The sequence below is a fragment of the Neomonachus schauinslandi genome, chromosome 9 (assembly GCF_002201575.2).
Source record: "Neomonachus schauinslandi chromosome 9, ASM220157v2, whole genome shotgun sequence".
Taxonomy (NCBI): Eukaryota; Metazoa; Chordata; class Mammalia; order Carnivora; family Phocidae; genus Neomonachus; species Neomonachus schauinslandi.
In genome coordinates, this window is record NC_058411.1 from 103,712,671 (window position 1) to 103,737,832 (window position 25,162).

General features: G+C 49.7%; 1 protein-coding gene across 3 annotated transcripts; it reads right to left on the reverse strand.

Moving 5' to 3' along the window:
- Positions 1-2,041: 2,041 nt before the first annotated feature.
- On the reverse strand, positions 2,042-23,905 carry PARP16 (poly(ADP-ribose) polymerase family member 16). Of its 3 annotated transcripts, none has more exons than XM_021693894.2 (7): positions 23,840-23,905; positions 23,063-23,367; positions 11,595-11,732; positions 9,150-9,356; positions 6,336-6,507; positions 4,589-4,730; positions 2,042-3,471 (listed from the first exon to the last, which is right to left on the reverse strand). In XM_021693894.2, the coding sequence occupies exons 2-7, from the start codon at positions 23,234-23,236 to the stop codon at positions 3,336-3,338; spliced, it is 969 nt and encodes a 322-aa protein (XP_021549569.1). In that variant the 5' UTR covers positions 23,237-23,367; positions 23,840-23,905; the 3' UTR covers positions 2,042-3,335. The 3 variants fall into 3 exon arrangements, with proteins under 3 accessions (XP_021549569.1, XP_021549568.1, XP_021549570.1); XM_021693893.2 differs by having other exon boundaries at positions 2,042-3,474; XM_021693895.2 differs by lacking the exons at positions 9,150-9,356; positions 11,595-11,732.
- Positions 23,906-25,162: the final 1,257 nt, after the last annotated feature.

The window sequence follows — 25,162 nt, forward strand, 5'->3', positions numbered from 1 at the left end:
AAACAGAACTGTGAGACTTTGTCTCCTTCCTGCCTCTCCGTTCCCAGCTACCCAGGGATCTCACACTATCCCCCATTACCCTGGTCCAGGGTTGACTCATCCATTAGGCATAATACGCACAGGGCATAGAGTCCACATTATAAAAATGTTTTAATTTCCTTTAAAATCAGAAGGAAAAAACAAGCTTGTAAGGGGAAGCAAACATTTTAGTATTTAGTAGTAATATATTCATCTTTATACCAACACAATCATAAAACATCATTTTTTAAAAATATTTTATTTATTTGAGAGACAGAGCACAAGCAGGGGGGAGCGGCAGAGGGAGAGGGACAAGCAGACTGCCCGCTGAGTACAATCCCAGAACCCTGGGATCATGACCTGAGCCAAAGTCAGAGGCTTAAGCGACTGAGCCACCCAGGTGCCCCATAAAATATAATTTTAGATCTTTTTTATTGAGGAAGGAGTTCAGGAAGGCAAAAGGGCCCATGAAGTGATAATGTAGTTCTGCCCTCATCTCCCTTTCTGCTCATTTCAACCCTCGAGACTCCAGGGATTTCCTTCTGTCATATCAAAATGTACGTGTCCAATGGCCCCCACCAGCCTAGGAGGTCCTGGAGGATAGGACCATTCTTCACCCATCCTCATGGCCGCCCCCCCCCCCATATGCTCAATGCCTGCCCCACGCTCACATCAGGTATTGCATTGACTCTGGGGGAGGCAGGGGGAGGGCAGAAACCTCAGAAAAAAAGAAAGCCTAGGTTTTAAAGAAATATTGCCTGAGAATTGCTGGAAAGTGCACATTTCACATTTATGCAGGAGGACTTTGTCCACATCCCCCGTGCTGAACTCTACTGAAACTGTTCCCACCAAATTCGCCAATGATCTCCAACTCAGTAAATCCAACAGATACTCCTCAGGCATAATTTTGACTGCTCCGCAGCTTCTGACACTGTTCAAGACTTCCCTGTTGGCTTCCATGACACTTCGCTGTCTTGGTTTCCTCCTATTTCCCTGGACATTGCTGCTAGGTCTCCTTTGCATGCTCATTCCCTCTGCTGGGCCTTAAAAACTAATAGCAGCAGCTGAAACACACCAGCTATTTGCTGTGCTGAGCCCTACTGTGTCAGTTCTGTTAATCCTCTAAACCATCCTAAATCTATTCTGCAACCACCAGCCAGAGTGATCTTCCTGGAAACCAAACCTGATCCTACCATTTCCTTGCTTAAAACCTAATGGCTCTCCCTGACCCTCAGCTCTGATGGTCTTGCATGACCTGGCCCCTGCGTACCTCTCCAGCCCCATCGCTCACCACAGCCCCTTCCTGTGTGGCCCTCCTGCTTTTAACTTCTCCAGCAAGAACTCTAGGTCTTTACATGTACTCTTCCCACTGCCTGAAACACTCTTCCCCCACCTCTTAGCTTAACACCAATGGCTCTGTCAGGTTTCAGTTGAACATCACCTTTGCCGGGAGCCCGGGGGGGCCGTCGAGGATGATGGTTATGAGGGTCACACTGAAACCTGTCCAGCGCAGCTCCCTGCTCTGTGCCACTTCCCATGACCATGTAGCCTTGGGCAAGCTATGACACTCTCCAGGACTTCAACTTCTCATCTGTTGTCAGAATTAAAGAAATCAGTATCCGTAGATGCTCTGCAATGCTACACGTGTCATCTCCATATTTCCTGACCCCAGATGAAGTTGAGGATCCCTGCCAAGTATTTCCCAAAACTTCTTTATAGTATAATCCAACCTCCTTCCTGGGAATGCCTGTCCATATCTGCACCTGGCCAGACCTCAGCTCCAGGAGGGCAGGGCATTTTGACCTTGATCTCGCTCCTATTTCTTGTGCCTAGCACACAGTAGGTGCTCATATTTGTTCAATCAATGACTAGAAATCTAATACCTACTAGATACCCCAGTGATACATGCTGTCAGGAAACTGCTACCTTGAACAGAGAAGGGAAGAGAGGATAAGATTTTTAGCAACAAGGCCCACACGGCAGCCTCTCGCTGAGGCTGAAAGCAGTCACAAAGACAACTTGGTAATTAGGAAAATATCTTTATTATTTTTGAAATGTTGCCATTTTCAATGTAAAAACCATGATAGTGGCTTTTTCGCACCTTCACAGATTATAGAAAACTGACTTTCCACCTTCTTCACAGAAATCTACCCCCCAAATCAGACAGGGCTCCATGATGGCTGAAACAGGGCAGGAAGGAAGGGCAGAGAATCAGCAAGGACAACTGCAGCTCCCCTGGGCAGCCAGAGGCTTTCTCTGCACTTTCAAAGCCCAACTTGAGTCCCAAAGACCTGTGACCCCTGCAAGGGAGGCTCAGTCCATGCATATTTGTGGCCCACAGAAGGCCTGCGGCGTGGCACCTGTGGCTCGGAGGCCCCAGTCAAGGCAGCTTCGTGAGAACGAGAACGGGACGCAGGCCTGCGGCGCAAATCCTTTTCTCAAAAACATGGCCAGGAAAGAAACTACGGGCACTGGCCAAAGAGTGCTCTAGGTTTAGAAATCTCCCCTTTTACTCAGCTCCCGGACATGAATTTGTCAAATAGCTATTAAAAAAAACAAAAACAAAAAAAACCCCAAAAAACCCAGAAAACAAACATGTGTTTCCATTTCAGCTGTAATCAGCAGTTGGTAATTTTTAGAAAAAGATAACATGAGTTGCTCATTGTCAAGTCTGTCTTTTTTATCAGGCCTCTGGCTCCTTCCTTTCTCATCCATGGTTGGGGCAGTGGGGCGACAGCTGTAGCAGAAGGCTGTTTGTGGATTTGGGAAAACTGTGAAAATGTTTTGCACTCGCGTACAAAGGCTGATGGAATTCAGAAACGATCCCACCAATTTTTATGAGAAACAGGACTGTTCCTCTTGGGTGTCTCAAGTCAAAACAAGGCAACCGCCTAGTGATTTATAGTCCCCACTACACGTATTCCACCTTCCAGAAGGCATTAGAGAAAGGGCCAACGTCTGCCAGGAGCGATTGTCAACATACCACCGGCAGCTTGGACACTTTGTTTTTAAATGCAGCAGGACTTTTTCCTTTGGCCCTGGCAGAAAAGCCAACTCCCTAGGATCGTTTAGGAAGCAGCAGACAGGAGGACTCCCCTGAAACCTCAGAGTGAGGGGACTCGTGGTCCCCACTGACCGGAGTGTGGCCGGGAGCATCATTAAAGGCAATCAATATGTTTATGGCATATGAAAATTGTCCTGTGGTCCCCAGCTGGCCCCCAGACCCCACCCGGTTGGACAGGGGGCACGGGGGGTGCAGAACAGGTTGTATCGTAAGGCACGTGGTCGAGGAGGCCCCCACACCAGGCCCAGACGGATTATCTCTTTGCACGATTCCAAACGTGTTGGAAAGCTGAGGAATTGATGGCACTCACAATAAGCAGCAACAGCAGATACAGGGATAGCACGACCGTAAACCAATGGCTGGAAAACCAGGACAGCTGGCTGGAAGGCCTGCTTAAGGGGGGGGGAGAAAAAGGGATGTTGGCAAGAAGAGAAAACCATTTTTTTTCTAAGTGTATGCAACAACTTCTGGCTCAAAGAAGATGAAATGATGAATTTCATCCTCTGGGTGAGCCATGAAATGAAGCTTCGTGCGTGCTCCTTTGCTCAAAAAATCTGGGGCTATTTGCCTAGCACCAACACATCTTTCACCAGAACATTTTCTAAATGTACAAAGACAGCTATGCAATGAGCTCATCCTGATCTTCTCTCCTATGGCTCCTCTTGCACCTTTTACAACCTGTCTTTCCTCCGGCGAGATTTTGGTATCTAGAAGAATGACCTTGCTCGGGGTGTCTGCCCAGATGGCAGCAGGTGGCAGGTTATTTAGCACAAGTCTTTCACTGTGAGACATGTACAGATATCAGTCTGAGCTGGGGAAATCCTCTTTGGCCCACTGGGTGATGATCTAAAGCGTCCAAGTGTGCACTCAAGAGACACTCCAGGGAGAAGTGGGAAAGGAATGGAAATTGCAAGTAGAAAAAGCCAGACGGTTTCAAACCAAAGGATAATGTTCCTCGGACTCAGGAACCCTATACAAATTTCCCCACAGTTGGGCTGGGCGAGGGGAGGATTTTACCAGTTTATGAAATCTTGAAGCGTGGAGACCACTGGAGTGGGGTGTATTAAAAGTGACCCCCTTTCCTATCTGACCTGCTCCTCTGCTGCTCGTCCCCATCAGAAGCTCTGCCACAGACCCAACCATGCGACAGGATCTCAAAGTGACCCTTGACCCTGGAGAACCCTGCACATCCACCTGCTACCACACTGCGGAGCTGGGCTGAGGCATCCGCCATGGCTCTGAGGCGCTGAACGGTCTCATCTGCTGCTGAGTTACAAGTCTCTGTCTTCCTCGCTAGGAACATACAGTCCCTCTTAGGGCCAGGACCACATCTCCTCAGACCCTTCTTCCTCACCCCTCGCCATGTGTACTGGAGTGTCCTATACACTTCACACACAGCTCAAGTCTGAGGCTGGGGGCAAGGGAAGCTGATAACGGAGAACCCGATACTCGGAATGCAGCTTTGAGGTGCTGTCCTGGGCCTCTGGCGGGGACCGCCCTCCTTACCTGCTGGGCTGCTTCTGCGAGTACACCAGCAGGTACTTCACGCGCAGGAGCTGGTTATTGGTGACCACAAAGTACTTCGGGGGGATGTCTCCCCCTTCACTGTGTTTGATTCTCGCTCTCCTGCGATCTATCTCCTTGGAATCTGAATAAGGAGAATTAAGTACAGCTTTACTGGGGGGACATTCAGTAATAAGAGGAGCAAATTATGAGTAGAAACAGGTCAAGCCTCCTGGCTGTGAGGGTGGAGAAGCCCCAGCAGGCTGAGGAATGGCCTGTGTGTACGAAGCAGCGCTAAAAAAGTAGGCGAATCTGACAAACCAGAGAGGGAAACAAAACAAAACAAAAACACAGGAAAATAATAGGGGATACAAGGGGGGAAAAACTGAGTTGGGAAAGCAGAGGGAAGAAGCAGATGGATGGCCGTAACAACAACAACAACAAAATGATCTGGGCTTAGGTACAGGACTTGACCTAAAATGAGTCTCTTAACAGGCATTTTAAATTAACCATCCAGGGGCACCTGGGTGGCTCAGTCGTTAAGCGTCTGCCTTCGGCTCAGGTCATGATCCCAGGGTCCTGGGATCGAGCCCCACATCGGGTTCCCTGCTCTGCAGGAAGCCTGCTTCTCCCTCTCCCACTCCCCCTGCTTGTGTTCCCTCTCTCACTGTGTCTCTCTCTGTCAAATAAATAAATAAAATCTTTTAAATTAACCATCCAGATTCTTGAGCTTCTTAGAACTCTTACGGTCCACCCTTTGTACCAAGACTTGTTTAAAAAACAAAACAAAAAACCCAAAACTTTTTAAAAAAACGTGATGAAGCTTTACAAAACCAAACAAACAAAGCTATGTGACAGCAGACACTGCAAGGTTTTGTTCTGATGTTTAAGGTCAGAGTTTGCAAACTTCTTAAGAATTATAAATGCAAATATTCACACTGCCCAGTTTGGAAGGGTGGCGTCAGACCTGGGCCCGTTCCTCAGGATTCCAGTTGTTTTACATTAGAGGCCAGGAACAGACAGTTTTCTCAATTCTCCTTTTCTCAGTGGAAGCAACAAGTCAGTTCTGGAGACTAGAATAACAGTTCTGTGACTCTTCTGCTTCTGAGAGCAAAACAGCAGGGTGCACGAGGCAGAGACTCCAAGGAATGTATCAGAGTGGACTGAGGTGGCTAGCTAGTCATCTGCTCCTCGGAGAGCCCGGGATTTACTCCCCGTGGCTTCGGTTGTCTCCCTTGTCCTCTGGGCACCCACCCGGGCACACACCAGAGTAGCCTGGAGGGACAGGGTCTGGATCCACGTCTTTAGCTTCAGTTTAGCAAATACCTATGGAATGTCAAGTATGTTCCAGGCTCTCCGCAGATACCAGGTGCTCAAGGGTGACTGAAACCCAGTTTCTGCCTTCAAGGAGCCCAGATTCTGGCCTTGCACGCTCACTTTTGTCTATTGAAGCTCACCTCCTCCCCAGAGCTTTCCCTGAGCGCTTGGACCTACTCTGATTGAATGAACCTTCCTCTTAGCTGCTCCTGTGGACCTCATCAGCCCCCTCCCCTGGCATTCTCTGTCCACCACCTCATAGTAAGTTTATCTTTTCCACCATGTGTCCCTAAGGACACTGCTCACTCCTTGAAGACAAGCTCCTGTCCCAGGTTGCTTTGGACCCAGCCCATCCCTTGGCAGGTGGGCCAACAGCAAGAGCCTGTACATTTAAGAGGCCTGCAGCCCGGGTCCAGGCCAAGTGCTTACTCACCCTTCTTCTTCGTTTGGCACTTGACATCTGGATGATCAATGACTTCACACACAGCCACGCAGCTGAGGATGGGGCCAAGGAGGCTGCGCTGCCATCCAAGGCCATGGGGGCTATAAATGAGGGCCAGGCTCAAGTCACTGGTGAGGTAGGTCCCTTCCCCAAACAAGGATGTCTGGAATGGCAGAGGTTAACAAAGAAACAGGGCTGAGTGAATGTAGTTGGCACAGCAAGAAGACGTAGGTCTTTCTTCAACAGAACTGTAAACACAAAATTCTCAAGCCTCTTTTTCCCCCTGGAAAAGGCATATAATGTCAACTCCTTCTAAGACATCATCACAGAGTTATAATTATAAACACATTCCTATCTGATGACAGTTTAACTGATTGTGGATGTGCCCGCCTAGCCTGGCAAGTTAGTGATCAAGGTTGAGTGAGAAATACATAGGTGTAAGAGTCCCAACAGATCTGAGTTTGAATCGGGACTGCACCTCCAACAAGCTGGCAAGTTATAGAAACTCTCTGGGTCTCAGTTTCTACATCTACAAAACAGTGATGAGTACCTCCTTCACAACATCATCGGTGAGGATTCAATGAGATAATGTACATAAAGCATTGAGCTGGACACCTGGCACAGGAGGAGTGGCAAGAATGTCAGAATATATTTGTAATTCCTGTTACACGAATGCATTTAGCATGGTTATACGGATGGCCCTGCAGAAGCAAAGTCATGCACTTATGCACAGGGAGGGGGATCACACTTGAGGGTGGAAGGGACCTAAGTTGTCATGTGGAAAAGAAATGAATCTCAGACCAGAAAGTGTAACCAAATAAGGCAGGCCTGTATTAGGGGCAGGGTAAGTATTACGCTTTGTGTGGGTGTCAACCAAGAAAATGTCCAAAATCTAGGAGGCAGGTCCCTAGTGGTAGGGTCTAACTGATGTCCTCCATGAGGAAGCGTGTCAGGGGAGAGAGAATGAGCCCAGGTGATAGAACTGCAGGCACAGCAAACACATCTTCTGCCCATGGTAGACCATGGCAAAGGGCCAATAATCAACCATGATGGCCAACACAAAAATATCAATTGTGGCACTCAGTCAGACTGACTCAGAATCCTTCTCATTTCAGGTAGCGGCTACCAATGGATGGAATTTGAAATTCAAGTTGAAATTCAATTGCTATCTTTGGGGTTGCAGTATCTGTATCTGTTGAGTGAACTCAAACTACTCACTGAACACCCTAAGCTTGGGAACTGAGAGATGTACTATTCAGTGGCACCAGGCTTCCACAATTCTAAGCTGGTTCGGTGAAGCTTAGGGAGAATGAAACAAGCCTTTGCTTTACCTTTGGGAAGCCCCTTGCCAAGTTAGGCAGTGTCCCCATGTCTCAGAAGCTGACACAAACATTCTCCAAGGACACTGGATGTCATCTGATCTGACTCCACATCCATTCTAAACTCTGGCTGCCATATATACACAGACTAGACTCCCTTGACTCAAGAACCTCGAGCAAGACTGCTGTGAGCAGAGGCACGAGAGAGTGGGAAAGGTGGGGTATCTGTACTATGAAAATAATCTCAAATCTTCATCTGGCAAGTAAGCCCCCTTGAGCAAGCCCCTCACTGAAAACCCAGACAGAAGTGGTCAACAGAGCATCAGCTTTACGAAAGGACTCTGACAAGATGCCTCTAAGCAGCAACTCCCTGGACACTGACGTGAAGGTTTGCTGTACAAGCCTGTAATCTGCAGGTGGCTTCTCCAGGCAGGCTCTGCCATGAAGCAGAGGCCCCCTGGATTCCAGTAGCCTGGCCACAGTAAGAAGCTAAGAGCCAGTATAAACAAGTCCATCATCCTGTGCAAAACCCAACTGCACTAATCAGCTACAGCAGTGTTGGAAAAGTCTCTCCAGCCCCGGGGCTGCATCGGCCACAGCTGAGCCCATGGCTCACGGAACCAGCCCCTCCGACGAGACAGATGCTGGCATGACTAGGGGGAGGCCGCAGCCCTCTGACTACCCCAGAGTCCCTCTCCATCCGCCTATGAAAGCAGCCACTGCTTTCTTGGAGTCTAGTATGGGAAGAGCCCTTTGCATATATCAACTGTCTGAATCCTCTCAGCACACCAGAAGGTGGGTAATGACATCCTATTTTACAGATGGGGACACTGAGGCTCAGAGAGTTTAAGGAAATCTGCCCAGGACACAGAGCTGCTAAGGTGGTCTTTCCTGGCTCCTAGAAGGCTCTCCTCCCAGGCAAGTGCTTCTCAAACTTCAGCGTGCATACGAGTCACCTGGTGAGCCTGTTAACATGACCCCTGATCAGGTGGTCTGGGTGTGCCTGAGATTCCACCTGCCGACAAGCTCTCAGGTGAGGTGGATGCTGCTGGGCCAGGGACCATGCTGAGTCACGAGGATTGGCTACACACTGGAATCACCTGGCTTTTAAAGCATACTGGTATCTGGGCCCCACACCCGAGATCCTGATTTAATTGGTTTGGGATGCAGCCAAGCATTGGGATTTTTAAAAGCTCCCCAAGTCATTCCAAATGGGCAGAGGCTGGGAACCATCTTTAAATCATTACTTCTCAAACTGTAATCAGTGTAGGAATCACCCGGAGATCTTGTTAAAATGCAGGTTCTAATTCAGAAGGTCTAGGGTGGGCTCCAGATTCTGCATTTTCACAGGCTCCCAGGTGCTGGTGCTGCCGCTGGGCTGCAGATCACACTCGGGAGTGGCAAGGCCTTAGTGAACCTCTCCCCCCAGCCCCCACCAGCAAATGCCCCAGGGTTCTGACCCCCTGTCAGCAGGCTTAGGCCCCACCTTGTTCAGGTGGCAATGGAGCCCATTGTGGATGATGGAATGGAAGTTCTCGAGGCGGCTCCCATGGAAGGCGTAGATTAGGTCCCGTTCTCCTTTGGTCTCATAAAATTTGGCGTTCGCTGGGTTGGAGTATTCAATTTCAAACAGGAAGTCCGGCACGGGGACAGGCGTGTGAGGGGCACCAGTCAGCTTTTGGATCTTTTCGAACTTGAAAACACGTAGGAAGTCGCAATTTTATTTGGGAAGCTCGTAAGATGTGCTGCCAAAATGGCCTCCTAAAGCTCTGGGCTTAGGGCTCCTATGGGGCTCCGCTCATGAGAATAACTAGTTTCATGAGAATACAGACAACAATTTATAAATAAGCTCAGAGCTTACAGCTCAAGACTGCTTCCCTCTAATACTGTTTCTCCCTACACCAGGCTGCGAAGCATGAACTGCTCCTTCTAACTAAAGACTACCTCTAATTTTCATAACACCATCACATCCATTTCCTGCATTCCATCTTTACAATAATCTCAGGAGGTAGAAAGGTGTGATCGAGTGCAAAATGGCCCAAAACTTTTGCTCCCATCCTTGTCCATTTGCCCCTCTGTAAATGATTCTGCAGGCAGAATTCCAGAACTCCATCAAGAGGTGGCATCTACTTCTCTGCCCCTTGAATCTGGGCTTGGCCATGTGACTTGCTCTGACCCTATATATATAGCACGCGGAAACTTGAAAAGGGCCTCCTGCTGCGAACCCTTCACTACCATGGGAACAAGCCCTGCTAGCCTTCAGTAGGATGAGGGCCTCACAGCGGAGGCCCCCACCACAGCAGCCATCCCAGCTGAAGACCCAGACATGTGAGGTTACCGTAGATCATCCAGCCCCGTCCAGAACAACAACCCAACTAACCCACTGAATCATGAGAAACAATCAATGTTGTTTTAAGCCCTAGGTTTGGGGGATGGTTTGTTATGCAACAAAACCTAATTGATAGGGAAGAGTAAGCTCTTCCTGAAGGGCACTAATCCTTCCCAGGGCAGAGACCACATCATTTGGGTGATTTCTCAACGGTAAGTCAAAGACCAAAGCCAGTCTGTTTTCTCTGGGTTATGATTAAATGAGAAAAATAGGGACAACATAACAGATATGTTTATATTGCTGTCAGGTTGCCATGATCCTTTCTTTGTCCTTTTTTGGGGGCCATCCTCCTTTTTTTGTGGCCATCCTCTGTTTTCTGTATTAAAATATCCTTTTATAAAGTGATGATACATGGCAACCTAATGTCCTTACTTGGGCACAATAAAAAGCTGATAATCCTCACTCCATATGGTGCCAACACTCCACATTTGAACGAAATTTAACTGATCCATAATAAAAGTCAAGGAGCCACTGCCTTATCTACTTTACCTACAGTACCCAACATCTAGTAGATGCTTGATACCCATATGAGGAATGAATAAATCTCAATTTAGCAGATGTCAGAAGTGAAACCCAGAGATCATCTGAGTTAGCAACCCAGCCTGGACGTGAATATGGATCTCCTGACTCCCACTCCAGGGCTCTCTGTGTTACTGACCCTTTACCAACACAGGTGGATGCCCCTGGACACCAGAATCCGAAACACCCAGTTCTATGCCACTTGAGGAGGACTTTTGTCTTTAGCAGGAGCTTGTAAGATTAAATGCTCTTAAATTGAAATTGATGAAGTAAAGAACAACACCTATAAACCCCTGCTGCTTCTCCGAGGAAGGAGCACCAGATCAGGGATCTGCCATCCCTGGGGGAGCTCCGAGGGAGATCCCGGCCAGGCAAGGGAAACCAGATTACGGAATGTCTGGTCTGTGCCAGAAACTATACTGGGGGTGTCATACATTCTACCATAGCTCCCCTCTGAGGTAACTTAATATTCTCAATGTACAAATGGGGAAAAGGAGACTCAATATTGGATGGAAGTGGGATTTGACCCCAGAGCCTGAAGTGTTCCATTAACCAGGTTCTACCACTCTGTTTCCTGACAACTGGATGAGGCCAGTGTTTCTTAAGGTGTGGTCAAGGGCCCATCCTTGTTGGATTGACCTGGGGTGCTTGTGATACCCAACATTTCCTGAGCCCTTAGCATGTACCCTAAGGCATTCTTCTAGCTGGGAAGATTCATTCCATTCTCACAGCCAGTTCCCTGATGGAAGTATACCATTGCTATCCCCATTTTATAGATGAGGAGACTGAGATACTGAGATGCACCCGGTGGCCTGCTTCAGGTTCACCATAACGGGGAAAACACAGCTTTGCACTGCCGGCATGCAAGTTCCTGAGCCCACTCCTGACACAGAATCGGCATCTCTCAGGACAAGGTCCAGGAATCTGCATTTTCAGCAAGCTTCCCAGGCCATTCTGGTGCACAAAGAGGTCCCAGAGCCCTTCAGTCTTAGGGATCTGCTGTCCTATAGACCAAAGTCTCACCTCTGACTTCCCTGCACTGTGGATTGTCAGGACCTTTGAGGATAAAATCCAGCTCACCAGGTCCCTGGCCCGTATGTCTTTGTCTCCAGAGGACTGGAGAAGGTCTTTCAGGTTGGGTAACTTGCTGGCATCTGCAAGCTGAAGTGAGGAAAAACCTCCATTAGCAAGGATCCTGAACAGAATGATAACCTGGGGCCCTCTGGTGGTGAAACAGGCAAATTGCATGTCTTTCGTGTTTCAAGGAATTTCTTAAGAAGGAAAGAAAGGTACACCTCTGGGATCCCCCTTCCAAATACCAAACTCCAAAAGCTCTGAACCCTGAAACGTTGTTGCGTAACCCATTTGGTACAAAACCTGACCTGAGCCGCTGTGAGGTTAATCTTCACCTATCCCACTTCCTGTTACTGTTGATGTGATACATTTTGCAGCTGGAATATTAATGTCTGATTATGGGATACTGCCGCCTCGCTGGAGATGTTACCAAATACATGGCATATCCAAGTGCGGGTAAAGGGTGAACAAAGCCTTTTCCCTGCAGCATGAGCTAACCCCCTGCCAACCTGTCTCCTGGGGACCAGATGAAAGGAGTGTGGTGACTACATACATAAGCAGGCAACACTGCTTATGGTAAAAATGACCCAGAATGGTAAACTATACCTGGACTGGAAGAAACTATGAGTGGGGAATCCATGGCTTTGGGCTTCCCTGAGTGTGAGTGTGGTGACTTCTTGTGAGGACCCCAGCAGCTACGTCTGTGGTGTTACAAGGGAGCCCAGCCTCTGGGGCATGTGTGGCTTCACTGAGGCCAGGGCAGTTCCGGCACCTGCCCAATCATCTCCTCACTCCTTAGCCGCCACTCTTGGGGGGCAAAGACGAGCTCCTGGACCTCTGGAGCGGCCTTGTTGCGAGCTGGGATGTACCTCGAGCCTTCTGGTGTACGCTGGTGCCTCGGGTGAACCAAGTCAGACAGTTCGGTTGTGTGGGGGTAGCACATGATTACCTTTGTAAAATCAGGCAGCATCTGAATTTCAAAATACATTTGGTGCCAGGATTTCTGATAAGGGACAAAGGACCCCGATTTATGGATAGCTACAAGGTATCTATAGCTTTTGCTCAGAAATTACAACTCACTAGAAGGCAAGTCTCTCCGGCATGGCATTTAAAACATTGCAGCCGGGTGCTGTGTGAACACAGCCTGGGTTGGACCACCTCCAAGCTTTGCTCATTCAGTCCCTTGGGATGCCCCTTCCCCCACCTCTACTAACCCAGGCACCCCTCTCTCCTCTAAACCCCTAAAGTTCTCAGTCCCAACACTCCGTCCCAGTAAAGCCACAACTCCCGGAGGCCAAGGACTATCTTGGGTTTTTCTAACTCTCTTTCCTGGATGTAGAGGAAAGAGCAGACAGCTGTGGGTTTGAATCCCTGCTCCTTAGCAAAGCGCTGGGCCTGGCTGCACCTCAGTCTACTCTGACACAGAATCCCCACCGCGTCCATGTCTGGTCGCCGAGAAGATGAAAGACGGTCACAGATCTATCCATGCAAATTTCTTTTCTTTTCCATTTCTCTAGAAAGTTGGCTGTTGCTGACCTTGGGGGTTTTATTTCCTAATTTGGTAGCTGAAAATCAGAAACATTTCGGGACTACTTTATTCCTCTCTCTGTTTCTAAAGATTTGATCACTTGCCTTGGACTTCTTTTTTTTTAAGATTTTATTTATTTATTTGACAGAGAGATAGAGAGAGCACAAGTAGGCAGAGCGGCAGGCAGAGGGAGAGGGAGAAGCAGGCTGCCCGCTGAGCGGGGAGCCCGACAAGGGACTGGATCCCAGGACCCTGGGATCACGACTCCAGCTGAAGGCAGACGCTTAACTGACTGAGCCACCCAGGCATCCACTAGTCTTGGACTTCTAACAGAACTCTCTCTACCTGCCTTGTGGAGCATCAGTGAGGATCCAGTTAAAAACCATGGATGGGGCGCCTGTGTGGATCAGTTGGTTCAGCGTCCAACTCTTGATTTCAGCTCAGGTCGTGATCTCAGGGTCCTAGGATCCAGCTCCACGTTCAGTGGGGAGTCTGCTTGGGGATTCTCTCCTCTCCCTCTCCCCACACTCACGCGCTCTCTAAAATAAACCTTTAAAAATACACACATACAGGGGCGCCTGGGTGGCTCAGTCGGTTGAGCGACTGCCTTCGGCTCAGGCCATGATCCCAGGGTCCTGGGATCGAGCCCCGCATCGGGCTCCCTGCTCTGCGGGGAGCCTGCTTCTCCCTCTCCCACTCCCCCTGCTTGTGTTCCCTCTCTCGCTGTGTCTCTCTCTGTCAAATAAATAAAATCTTAAAAAAAAAAAAAAAATACACACATACATACATACCATGGATGTGTAGATGTGTAAATGCTCGAGTGCTGTTGCAACACGGTGGGGGAGGCAGCAAGGTAAAGAATGATGACTGAAGCCTAGTCGTCATCATAACAGAGAGGGATACTAACTATGGAGGGGACCAGGCGGGACTTCTGCTGGATAGGGGCTGGGGGAATAGAGGTCGGCAGGAGAGCCTCACAGAGGAGGTGACCTGGGCTTGCTATGTAAAGGTGCAGAAGCCGGAAGGTGCAGCGTGTAGTCAGGGAAGTGGACGGCAATGTGGTGAAGTGTGCAGGCTCTTTTCCTAGGCAGCCTGGGTGTAAACCTGGGCTCTTAAGTCCCTACTAGCTGTGGGACTTGGGTGAGTTGTTTGACCTCTCCTGGGAGTTGTCTGACCTTGAATCCTGTGTCTCAGTTCCCTCAAATACATAATTTGGATAGTATTAGTAGCCACTTCATGACATCCCTGAGGAGGTTAATCAGGTTAAACAAACGCGGTGCTTAGAGCAACAGGAGGATATTAAGTACTCTAGTGTTAGTGGGACTGTCAGGATGGTTGTCATCATTAACTGCAGGAGGGTCCATGTGGCTGGAGTGTGGGGGAGGGGTCGCCAGGAGGAAGAGGACTGAGAAGGTAACATCAGTCTGTGAACGGCCTTGACCCACCTTGGGGACTCTTGGCTCTGTTCTGTAGACTCTAGAGAGCCACTGAGGGTACCCTCTGGTGGCCATCCCCAGTGCCCGCTGCCCTCACAGTCCAGAGAACACCCCCCAGCAGCCTGTGGCCTCTGTCCTTCTTTTCTACTCCTGGTCCACGCTTGTTATCCCAGAGCCAGAGTGGAGTCTTCTCTCCCACGATGACTGTCCCCATCACTCCTATTCTCCAATCCCAACTGTGAGCCACAGCCCTTGCCAATTATTCAGACCTGGGCACAGGGAGCCCGCAAAAGGCCAGTCAGCTAAGCCAGGCCCCTTTTAGGGGTTCAGTCTGGGAAAGTGGGAGAGATCCCTCCTGGCTCCGGGCTGGACTTAGGCCCCTTTGAGCCCCCACTGGAGCCAGCCCTCTTCCAGAGCTCAGGCCCTCCCACTGCTGCCGGCCCAGACAGGGCCCCTGTGTGTCCTGTCAGGCTGCCCGCTCTGTCCCCACTCTTTAACCCCTCAACTGACCTCCCTTATCTCTCATTTCACTTTTTTTTTTTTAAGATTTTATTTATTTATTTGAGAGAGAGCACACGCATGAGCAGTGGGGAGGGGCAGAGGCAGAGGGAGAAGCAGATTCCCTGCCGAGCAGGGAGCCCTACGCAGGGCTCGATCCCAGGACTCTGGGATCATGACCTGAGCCAAAGGCAGATGCTTAACTAACTGAGCCACCCAGGCGCCCTCATTTCACTTTCAAGCTACTCTGAAAAATAAATCTGCTCCAACAAGTTAACAGGATTCTTCCTCTTGAGTAAAACCTGGCTGCATTTGAGCAGGGCCTTTTGGGAACCAGGCATACAGGCAGGGCTGCCAGATAAACAACAGTCTGCCCAGTTAAATTTGAATTTCAAATAAACAACAAAATCCATTTTTTTTAGTATAACCCATACAATATTTGGGGCATACTTGCACTTTCAAAATCATCTGTTGCTTATCTGAAATTCATATTTAACTAGGTGGCTTATACTTAGTTTGCTAAAGCTAACAACGCTTCCTTTAACAAGGCCCTTGGACATGTGGTCTGGCCCGGCCTCTCTGCCTAACAGCCCCTCTTACCACAAACTCCCCACCTGCGGCCCCCATGCTATTCCTCAACTGCCCTGTGTCTTTCCTTTATGCTTCTGCAGCTGCCCAGCGTGACATTTCACGGGATCTTCAAGGCCAGCCTAAGGTCACAGGCCCTGTCCCTGACCACCCATGATCTCTGTGCTCCCCCAGCTCTGTGCAGAACCCCATGTTGGTACTTGGCTCTCTGGGACCACCTCAAATCTGGTTGGGACAAGCACTATCTGAGGGCCAACCACATCTCATGTATCCTGGAGACCCAGCAACTGGCCTAGAACCTGACACGAGGTTGAGAACGGAACAGTAACAGCTACTATTTATTGAGGCCTTATCATATACCAGGTGCTGGGCCAAATGCTGTGCATGCGTCATCTCATTTTATCCTCCACACAGCCTGTGTTAAAGGGGGAGGGACCAGGTCTGCAGAAGTACAGCACCTGGCCCAGGGTTGCACTGCTATTCAGTGGCAAGGCAGAGACGTGAAGCCAGGCGGCCTGACTCCAGAGTCTGTACTCTACGATCCTCTCCTACCAAATCAATGGAGAAATGTATTTGTTTATTTTTTTTTTTTAAGATTTTATTTATTTATTTGACAGAGAGAGAGAGAGAGACAGCTAGAGAGGGAACACCAAGCGGGGGAGCGGGAGAGGGAGAAGCAGGCTCCTGGCTGAGCAGGGAGCCCGATGCGGGGCTCGATCCCAGGACCCTGGGATCATGACCTGAGCCGAAGGCAGATGCTTAACAACTGAGCCACCCAGGCGCCCCTGTTTGTTTATTTTAAAGGTTTTAAGTAATCTCTACACCCAATGTGGGGCTCGAACCCACAACCCCAAGATTAAGAGTTGCATGCTCCACGGACTGAGCCAGCTAGGCGCCCTTCAATGGAGAAATTTATAATGGACTAAACATTTTAGCCCAAAGGAGCGATTCTGACAACTTTAAGAGGCTGCTTGGGAAACTTACCAGGTATGTTTCTGGAGATTCCCCTCCTTCTCCCCGCCAAATAATACAACTAAGACAATTACTGGCTGAGCCTAAGCCCTGTCAAAGGTCCAGAGAAAGACGTATGTCACTTGTAGTACAGAGCGGGGTCAGGAGGCAGAAAACTCGCCATGCAGACAAGAGTTAGAAAACCGCAGCTCAAGAAAGAGGAAGGCATTTACCAAAAACTTGACTGAGGATAACAAAAGTTCAGGAGGAGGGAAGGCATTTCTGGGGGTTTGGGGAGAAAGTGGAGGGAAGGGTTTATGGAGTGGGTAGGACGGCAGTGGTGGGGAGGATTCTGAGAGGCAGAGCAGACGGCACTCCCAGTGGGACGGGCAAAAGGTGGTCCCAAGCTCAAATGCCCTCAGAGCCAGAGAGTCATGAAAATGAGGGTGGGAGGCATCTAGGAGAGAGTGGTGAGGACTGCGTTGAACTAGACATCCCTGGCCCAACATAAGGGCCCAGCCACCAATCCCCGGCTCCAGCTGGTTTCTGCCCAAGGGTGCCAGGTTCTAGCCGGGCTATGGAGACGCAGATGTCTTTCTTTTCAAAAGAAATCAGCAAGCTGCTACCCCCTTTTTTGTTTTAATTTCCCAGTTTCTAGAAGGCAAGGGGGCACAAATAAAGCCCATCATCCCACAGACCCCACTTCCACAGCCTCTGCTCTGAGAAATAAAGAAGTATTCAGTTGGAGAAGGGGTCAGGGAGCCTAGGCAGGGCATGACCAAGGGGCAGGGCTGGTCTCTCAGGAAAGAGGTAATTTGGGTGACTGAGAGGACAAGGGTAAGGAACCAGGAGGGGATGAACAGAGGAAAGAGAAGACCAATGACCGAGCAACTCATGTCCTTGCTTTGAGGCAGGAAATGACAGGACAGCCCGGTGGACGCTCTGCAAACACCCAGATCACAATCTCCTAATGAGGAGGCCCAGGAATCTGTGTTTACAGACGTTCCCACAGGTGATTCTTATCACCAGGAAAAGGTGGGGAGACTCAGGTTTAGAAATTAATTAATATTGTTCTAAAAGGGCAGGCTGATGGGGCGCCTGGGTGGCTCAGCCGTTGAGCGTCTGCCTTCGGCTCAGGTTATGATCCCAGAGTCCTGGGATCGAGCCCCGCATCGGGCTCCCTGCTCAGCGGGAAGCCTGCTTCTCCCTCTCCCTCTGCCCCTGCTTGTGTTCCCTCTCTCGCTGTGACTCTCTGTCAAATAAATAAATAAAATCTTAAAAAATAAAATAAAAGGGCAGGCCGCAGGAAAGAAAGAACACCTGGAAAAAAAAAAAAAAATCCTTGCCTAGGAAGATGCCAGAGGTCGTAATTACTAGTTGTGGAGGGAGGTGCTAGAAGGTCAGGGACCAGCCTCAGGGACCAAACCGATAAAGTGACACCTGGAACAGCGGAGTGCGTGTGGGATTGGGGGCAGATATACCTTGCTTTGTACAAACCTAAGGTCTGAACATCCAGATTCATTAAAACAGACTGGGGGTCAGAGTCTATAAGAGAACTCTTCACAAAAGCAGTCACTGTGGGGTCCCTTTAAAGGAATGGTTCTCTGGCTACATGCCACCATTATCTGGGGGCTGGAGGGTGGTCTAACGCCAGCACATAGACTGACTAGCTGATGGCGACAGAGATGCTAAGAGAACCCATATCACGGAGTTGTTAAGAAGATTAAATGAGTTCCATGTAGAAACAGTTCAGAAGAGTGCCAGGCAGGTATTAAGTGCTGTTAGTATTATATAAGCATTAGGTACTGTATTATTATTAATCAAACACCGCCTCTCTCCTGCTTACCAATTCGATAAGGAAAAGCCTACATTTCTGGGATGGCTGGGAAGGAAGGAGGCAGTCTGTACTGGAAGGATGATCCCACCCCTGGGTTCTCCATATCATCATCCTACAGGCTGAGACATCTTTCTAGCCACATACCCACCAACAGTCACGCCACATACCTACATCTGATCCAAATCTTTTTATATCTGTATAAGCCTTGCTTAGAAAGGTTGCTTACCCTTTAAGCCAGCAATTTCACCCTTTGGAATTTATCTCGAGAAAATAACTAGAGATATAAATAATGATTACTGTACAAGGTAGTTTATCATAGCAGTATTTATAAGAGTAAAATTTTTTAAACTGTAAAGGATCCCAGAAGAAGGACTCCTAACTGCTGGGGGTAGAGACAGAGAATAAGGTGGTAAGATGAGGTTCTAGTTATGTCCTAAAGGATTAAGGAGAGTTTGTCTGGACAAAGAGGGGGATGGCATGGAAAGGACAGGCATTCCCTGGGGTCAGGACAGAGAGAAGCTTATTTATGTTTTAACCCAGACACTGGGGAGTCAGCTTGGCTAGAGAGCACAAGCCACAGACCAGAACCAGAAGAGTCGATTAGTGCAGTTCAGCCCCCCAAATAGTAGATGGGAATGGGGTAGGCTAGATACAGTGCTTCTCAGACTTTACAATGCACACATATGCCCAAGAATCTTATTAAAATGCAGGTATTGATTGGGTAGGTCTGGGGTGGGGCCCAACATTCTGCATTTCTAACTAGCTCCCAAGTGATGCTGATGCTGCTGGTCTTCAACCACACTTTGGGTGGCAAGGGGCTGGAATTAATACAAAGGAGCCATTCCCCCTGACCTCCTACTCCCAGAAAGGGTCTTCCGGCTAATGGTGAACCAGAGCATGATGTTTTCCAGGGGAAAAACAAAACAAAAAACTTAACAGCTGTGACACCAGTGACAAGATTCTGTGTAAAGCGACTTGGGAATATGAACTGTGCCCAGGATAGCTCAACCTGAGGTTCAGTGGTCAATGGTCAGGGCTACCGGACATCCCGAGAATCTTAGAGATTCTCTGACCTAATAAGAGCTTAGCCAACCCTCTTCCCAAGGAACAAGGTTAGAAACCCTCAGTCAGAGGCAATCAGCACATACCTAATTTGATTCCTCAAACATGTGATAAGCACGTCTCAGGCCAGACCCTGGGAATACAAAGAACTCTCAGTGCAAAATTGAAGAGCTGACTCAGAATGGAAATGTTCTCCAAACAAGGGGACTGAGAGATGATTTGGGGCTTTGGGGGCTGTGACAAAATAAGGCGAGAGCCATGCCTAAAGCCAAGAGCTTGGTTCAGTAGGGGATGTTCTCAGGAAAGCCACAGTCAATAAAGTAATTCAGCCAGAGCTGTAAGTTTTGGAAAGGGCAACACATGTGTTATAGGGGTGTGTAATGATGGTGGAGAGAAAATGAATTAAAAATGGCTGAAAATGATACAGTGTTTCACATTATTTCCAAGTGCTTTTAGCTAACAATGAGAGACTTTTTAACAGCTCCATACCCTCCTTCTTCAGGTAACCACAAAATAATCCAGAAGGCCAAGTCCGGACCTGATTCCCTTTTCTCTAAAAGCTAACCTTTGAGGGGTACCTGGCTGGCTCAGTTAGTACAGCACAGGACTCTTGATCTCAGGGTCATGAGTTCAAGCCCCACGTTGGGGGTAGAGTTTACTTAATAAAAAGCTAAGCTTTGAGTCAGATACAGGTCCAGATACCAAGTTCTCTGCATCTTTTCTCTAATTCATGTAACATGTGGCAAAAACCTAAAGTATATTTATTTAAGAATATGTGCATGCCCCCAGCAGACATTGTGCCAGGCCCTGCCTGGTGAGTGGCTTTCTCCAGGGAAACTGCTTGTTAAAACCATGCCTACACACAGCCAAGAAGCTGTTCAGCCTGGGCTAGCTTCCCTCACAATGGTGCCCAATAAGGAATATGGTGCCAGAACAGGATGGGAAGAACCTGTCCATGTTTCTCCAGTGGCCCCTGGGAGAAAGGGCGCCCTGGCTAGAACTGGCACAATGAGCCCCATGCCTGGACAGTCTGTCCCTAAAAGGAGTGGCTATTTGGGGTTACCTGAATTGCCAATGCTCTCCTAAGAGGTTATAGGTATGAGAGGAAGGAAGAAAGTGCCTTCAACTGAGAGCACTCATACCTATGGGGGGGATGTGGAATAGGGGGGCACTTTTACTTTATCAGTACCATTTGTATTTTTTATCACAAAAATATATCCAACCATTGTTTGCATAATTAAAAATAAATTTGTAAAAAGCATAAACACATCAAAACAATTCCAAAGCTCCCTTTGCTTTTGTCCCATATTCGTCAAACGGGATTCTGTTTGCCACCAAGACCTTCCAGCAGGAAAAGAACACATTGAGCATTCTAGTCCATTTGGATGCTTCTTGGTAAAAATTAATAAGGCGCGTTGTGGGGCACCATCTCTGGTGAGTTTGGTCCCTCTGACCCTAATCTCTCCTCCTCTGTCTACCCCTCCTGAAACAGATCCCTCTCTCACCCTGCCACCCCAGGGGTCTTTCAGAAATGCATCCTGGGCGTGCCTGGGTGGCTCAGTCAGCTAAGTATCTGCCTTCAACTCAGGTCATGATCTTGGGGTCCTAGAATAGAGCCCTGCATCGGGCTTCCTGCTCAGCAGAGAGTCTGCTTCTCCCTCTCCCTCTGCCCACCCCCGACTTGTGTGCTTTCTAATAAATAGATAAAATCTTTAAAAAAATGCATCCTGGATCTCACCAATGCCCTCCTCTGCCCAAGGGTAAAATCAACACATTTTGGCAAAACATGCCCAGCTCTGTGTGCTCTGGTCAACCTCATCTCTTCCTGTTCCCCTTGATAGCCACACTAAAGCACAGACTCGTCCTTCTTGATGAGCTCCTGGCTTTCTGCCCATCCTGCTACTCCTCTGGAATGCCCCTTTCCTGCTCTCTGCTCCTCAAAAAAAAAAAAAAAAAAAATCCTCCATGTCCCTAGGGACTCAGCATGGCATCAGCCAACGGCCCCTGACCCCAGTGCACTGCCAAGGACTGGGATTCTGGCTCTGGGCTTCCAGGTTGTATATACAGGCTTACCCCCATAATACAGCTGAACACACTGTTAATCTCTCCTTGGGTCTTAATTCTGTACCCTTAGCACCTGGCCCACAGCAGCCACTCCATAATCTCCTGACAAAACTGAAGGACGTTTCATCCCCAAGGCTCTGATATCACAAACTCACAAAACTGAATATCTGAATTTTCAGAACAAACCATGGGGGAAGTCAGTTGGCTTATCTTTCTCCAACCCCCGCTCCCTGCAGCACCCTGAAATGCCTATGCCCTGTGGTCAAGGCCTGAGGTACCCTCAACACATCCCTGGCCTGGGCTGCAATGGACCAGGTAAGGGTCAGGAAGCTGGGCCTTTGTCCCTAGACCTCTTAAGAATGAGAGCAAAGAGGGAATCTAACCCTGACCACCTCATCAGAGAAAATTCTAAACATCTGTTGATTCTAAACATCTCCCTTAATCTGTTAACATGATTCATAACATTCATTGATTTTTTTAAATATTTAACTAATTTTGATTGCTGGGATAAATCCACCCTGTTAATGGGGAATTATTCTTTTTATACATTGCTAGATTCAGGATCCTAATATTTTATGGAGGATTTCTACATTTATACTCATGAGTGACCCTGGCCTGTAATTCTCTTTTCTTGTGTTATCCTGATATATCAGATTTAGATCAAACTTATATTAGCCTCTTTTTCAATACTCTGAAAGAATTTTACACAAAGTAAAACTGGAAGCACGTATTCCCCTGGTGTGTTTGGTAGACTTTGCCAAGGAAACCAGGTAGGTCCAGAGTTTTCTTTGAGGGAAAATCTTTTACTACTCGTTCAACGCCTTTAATGATTACAGGGTATTTTGATTTTCTATTTCTTATAGAATCAATTTTGGTAAATTATATTTGTCTAGGAAATTCCAAATATTTGAATTACAAAGACAACTGATATCTGGAATCCTGACCCTGAGGTGAACTCTGTAAGAAATTAAGTGCCTTGTGAATCATGGGATAAGTAACAGCTGACATGCGGACTGTATGTTACAATTTATACAAGTACTGCCCATATATCATTTGAAGATCAAGGTCTGGGTGGCTTTGGTGATTTTTGGTGTCTGATTACTTGCAAAGGGATGAATAACTTCTTATTTAGCAGAAGCATCTGATTCAGTTCAACCCCTACCCCCTACTGCTGACCATGCTAAGAAATTTTGTGGAGGCCTACGCACCTACTGAATTCTCACTTCACTCCTGGGAGTCACTTGTCACTAACATGAGGAAGCAGCCACCAAAAGCCTTGGGAGTGTCGATGTTAGGGTACGGGTGAGTGTTGTGAGTTCATGGAAACCTTCCCTAAGGCCAGGCTGGGAATGTTAAGTCTGGGGGCTGGCGTGTCTACCACTACGGGTCCACAGGCCACGTGGCCTGGGACGCAGAGGACAGCGCAGGAAGGGGTGGAGGGAAGCACACTCACCAGGGCCTCAAAGTCCTTGCAGTCGTGGCGGGCATAGGACGCGGGGAAGGGCCGCAGCACCGAGTCGCGCTTGTAGCTGCGCAGCGCCGAGACGAAGAGGCTGCACCGGAGGTCGGCGGCCAGCACGTCGCGGCCCGCCGCCTCCCTGACGGCCGCCCAGCCTGCGGGCTGCATCCCGGGTGGCTGCGGCGCGTTGCCGGGGGAGACGCGCCCGGCAGGGGGTAGGGCCGGGCCTGCGGTCAGCGCGGAGCTGGGCCCAGGGACAATGGGCCAAAGGGACCCGGGTTCCCAGGCCCGGGGTGGAGCTAGGCAGAGGGATGAGAGGACAGGGGTGAGAACGTGCTGACGGGCGTCTTCGGCTGGGGGCCGGGCCCGGGCGCTAGCTGTCCGGGAAGACCGGCCGGTGGAGGAGAGGGGACCCGGCCTAGGCCTCGGGTCAGCGTGGGAGGTTGGGCCTGGGGATAATGGGGCCCGGAGGGGGGGGGTCCCAGGCCTCGGGGAGGGGCTATGACATGGGCTGAGACGACAACGGCGGGAACGTGCTGACACGTGTCCTCTGCAGGAGCCTGGGGCGGGGTGGGGGGGCACCGCCAGGGGGAGGCCGCGTAAGAGCCTCCTCTCCGCCCCGGGCGAAGCTGCTGCGCCGCCCGTGCCTTCCTGTTCCGCCTACCGCCCCGCACCGCCGAAGCCCCGGCGCTCGCCCTGCTGCCCCTGGCGCCGCCTGCGTTCCTTGCCAGCCGGATGGACTCCCGCGCCCGACTGCGCGCCCCGGCCTACCTCCCCTGGCGGCCGCGCTCCCCACGCCGCTCCGCGCTCCTCGCGGCCCAGCCGAGGGCCCGCCCCTTCCCGCGCCCGCCCTCTCCCTGGTGCCGGGTGTGTCCGCCCTGCGGGACCCGAGGGGACCGGGACGCGAGGGGTGCGGCCCCGGTGGAGTCGCTCACGCCGCTGCGTGCCGTGGTCGCAGAAGCCAGTGCTGGGAACTGACCCAGGCGCCCTTTGACCCACCCTTGGATTTGCCTTTGTTCCAGCTCCGCGGGCTGAGCCTGCTTGTCTCGCCTGGGGAATTGCGATGACCTACCGCCTCCCTCCTGAACGTTTCCCTCCAAAACGGACTGCGCAGAAGGAGCCGTTGAACATCCAGGGAAACTGCATCTCAGCGTGCTGCACTGCTTGCCCAAGGTCCCACAGCCAGATGGGGTGAACCTGGAATTCACATCCGGATCTAAAAACCAAAAGACCTGTCCTCTGCTTCTCAGCCTTCAGAATTCACTGCATCGCTTCAGTCTCTGGTCTCTCAGACAGGGTGTCAGCAAGATCCTTCTTTGGGGTCCTCTCAGAAAGAGAGCCTGGAGAGACAAATAATGGGGGAGGCCAGAGGGGAGGTTGACCTAACCCCGCGGAAGGGGAGGGACTAGACTCCCATCCCCTCTCCCAATTCACAACCCCATTAGAGAAAACCCCAGTTTGGCCTCATGGTTCACCTGGAAATCGAAACACAGGTAATTGCTAATTCCTAGACCAAGAAGCCCCTCAAAATCCTGGCCCCCCACTCCCACACCCCAGCATCTTCTGATAGAGGAACTTCCCCTCCGGATTCCCCGTCCAGGCTGAGCTGGGCTCTGGCTTCAGAGAAGAGGTGGTCCATGACTTTGGACGTATGTATGACTTTGGGAGGAAGAGCAGTAATACTGGAGCCCTCCCCCCTCGCCCCAACACCACAGGGCTTCCCAGATCAGGCAATGAATGCGGACTGCTCCTAGGAGTCCTCATCAAACCCCTGGTTGCTATGAGGCCCAGACTGGTCCAGATGCACGAACAAGGGTCTTGGAGCCTCACGTCCTCCGACAAGAGCGCTGGTGCCCCCAGGACCTCGTGGGACCCAGGAACCAACATGGCTGCTGAAGTTCAGGCCCAGAAAGGCAGAGCCGGCAACAGTAGGACAGGAGACCTGGGAACCGTCCTTTATTCCACTTCTTCACTGTGGCCTCTTAGACAAGGCCAACTCCTTGGCTTCAAGGATTGTTTGTTGGATGAAAACGTGGAATTTGCTTTTCTCTATATATTTTTTCTCACACATGAAATGAGAATCATAGTGAAACA

Excerpts from the sequence above, each read along its gene's own strand:
- PARP16 (XM_021693893.2), bottom strand. The coding sequence starts at position 23,236 with ATGCAGCCCGCAGGCTGGGCGGCCGTCAGGGAGGCGGCGGGCCGCGAC. Across the intron at positions 11,733-23,062 it reads GCAAGGACTTTGAGGCCCTG|CTTGCAGATGCCAGCAAGTT; the intron begins GTGAGTGTGCTT and ends TCCTCACTTCAG. Across the intron at positions 3,475-4,588 it reads TCGCAGAAGCAGCCCAGCAG|CAGGCCTTCCAGCCAGCTGT; the intron begins GTAAGGAGGGCG and ends CCCCCCCTTAAG.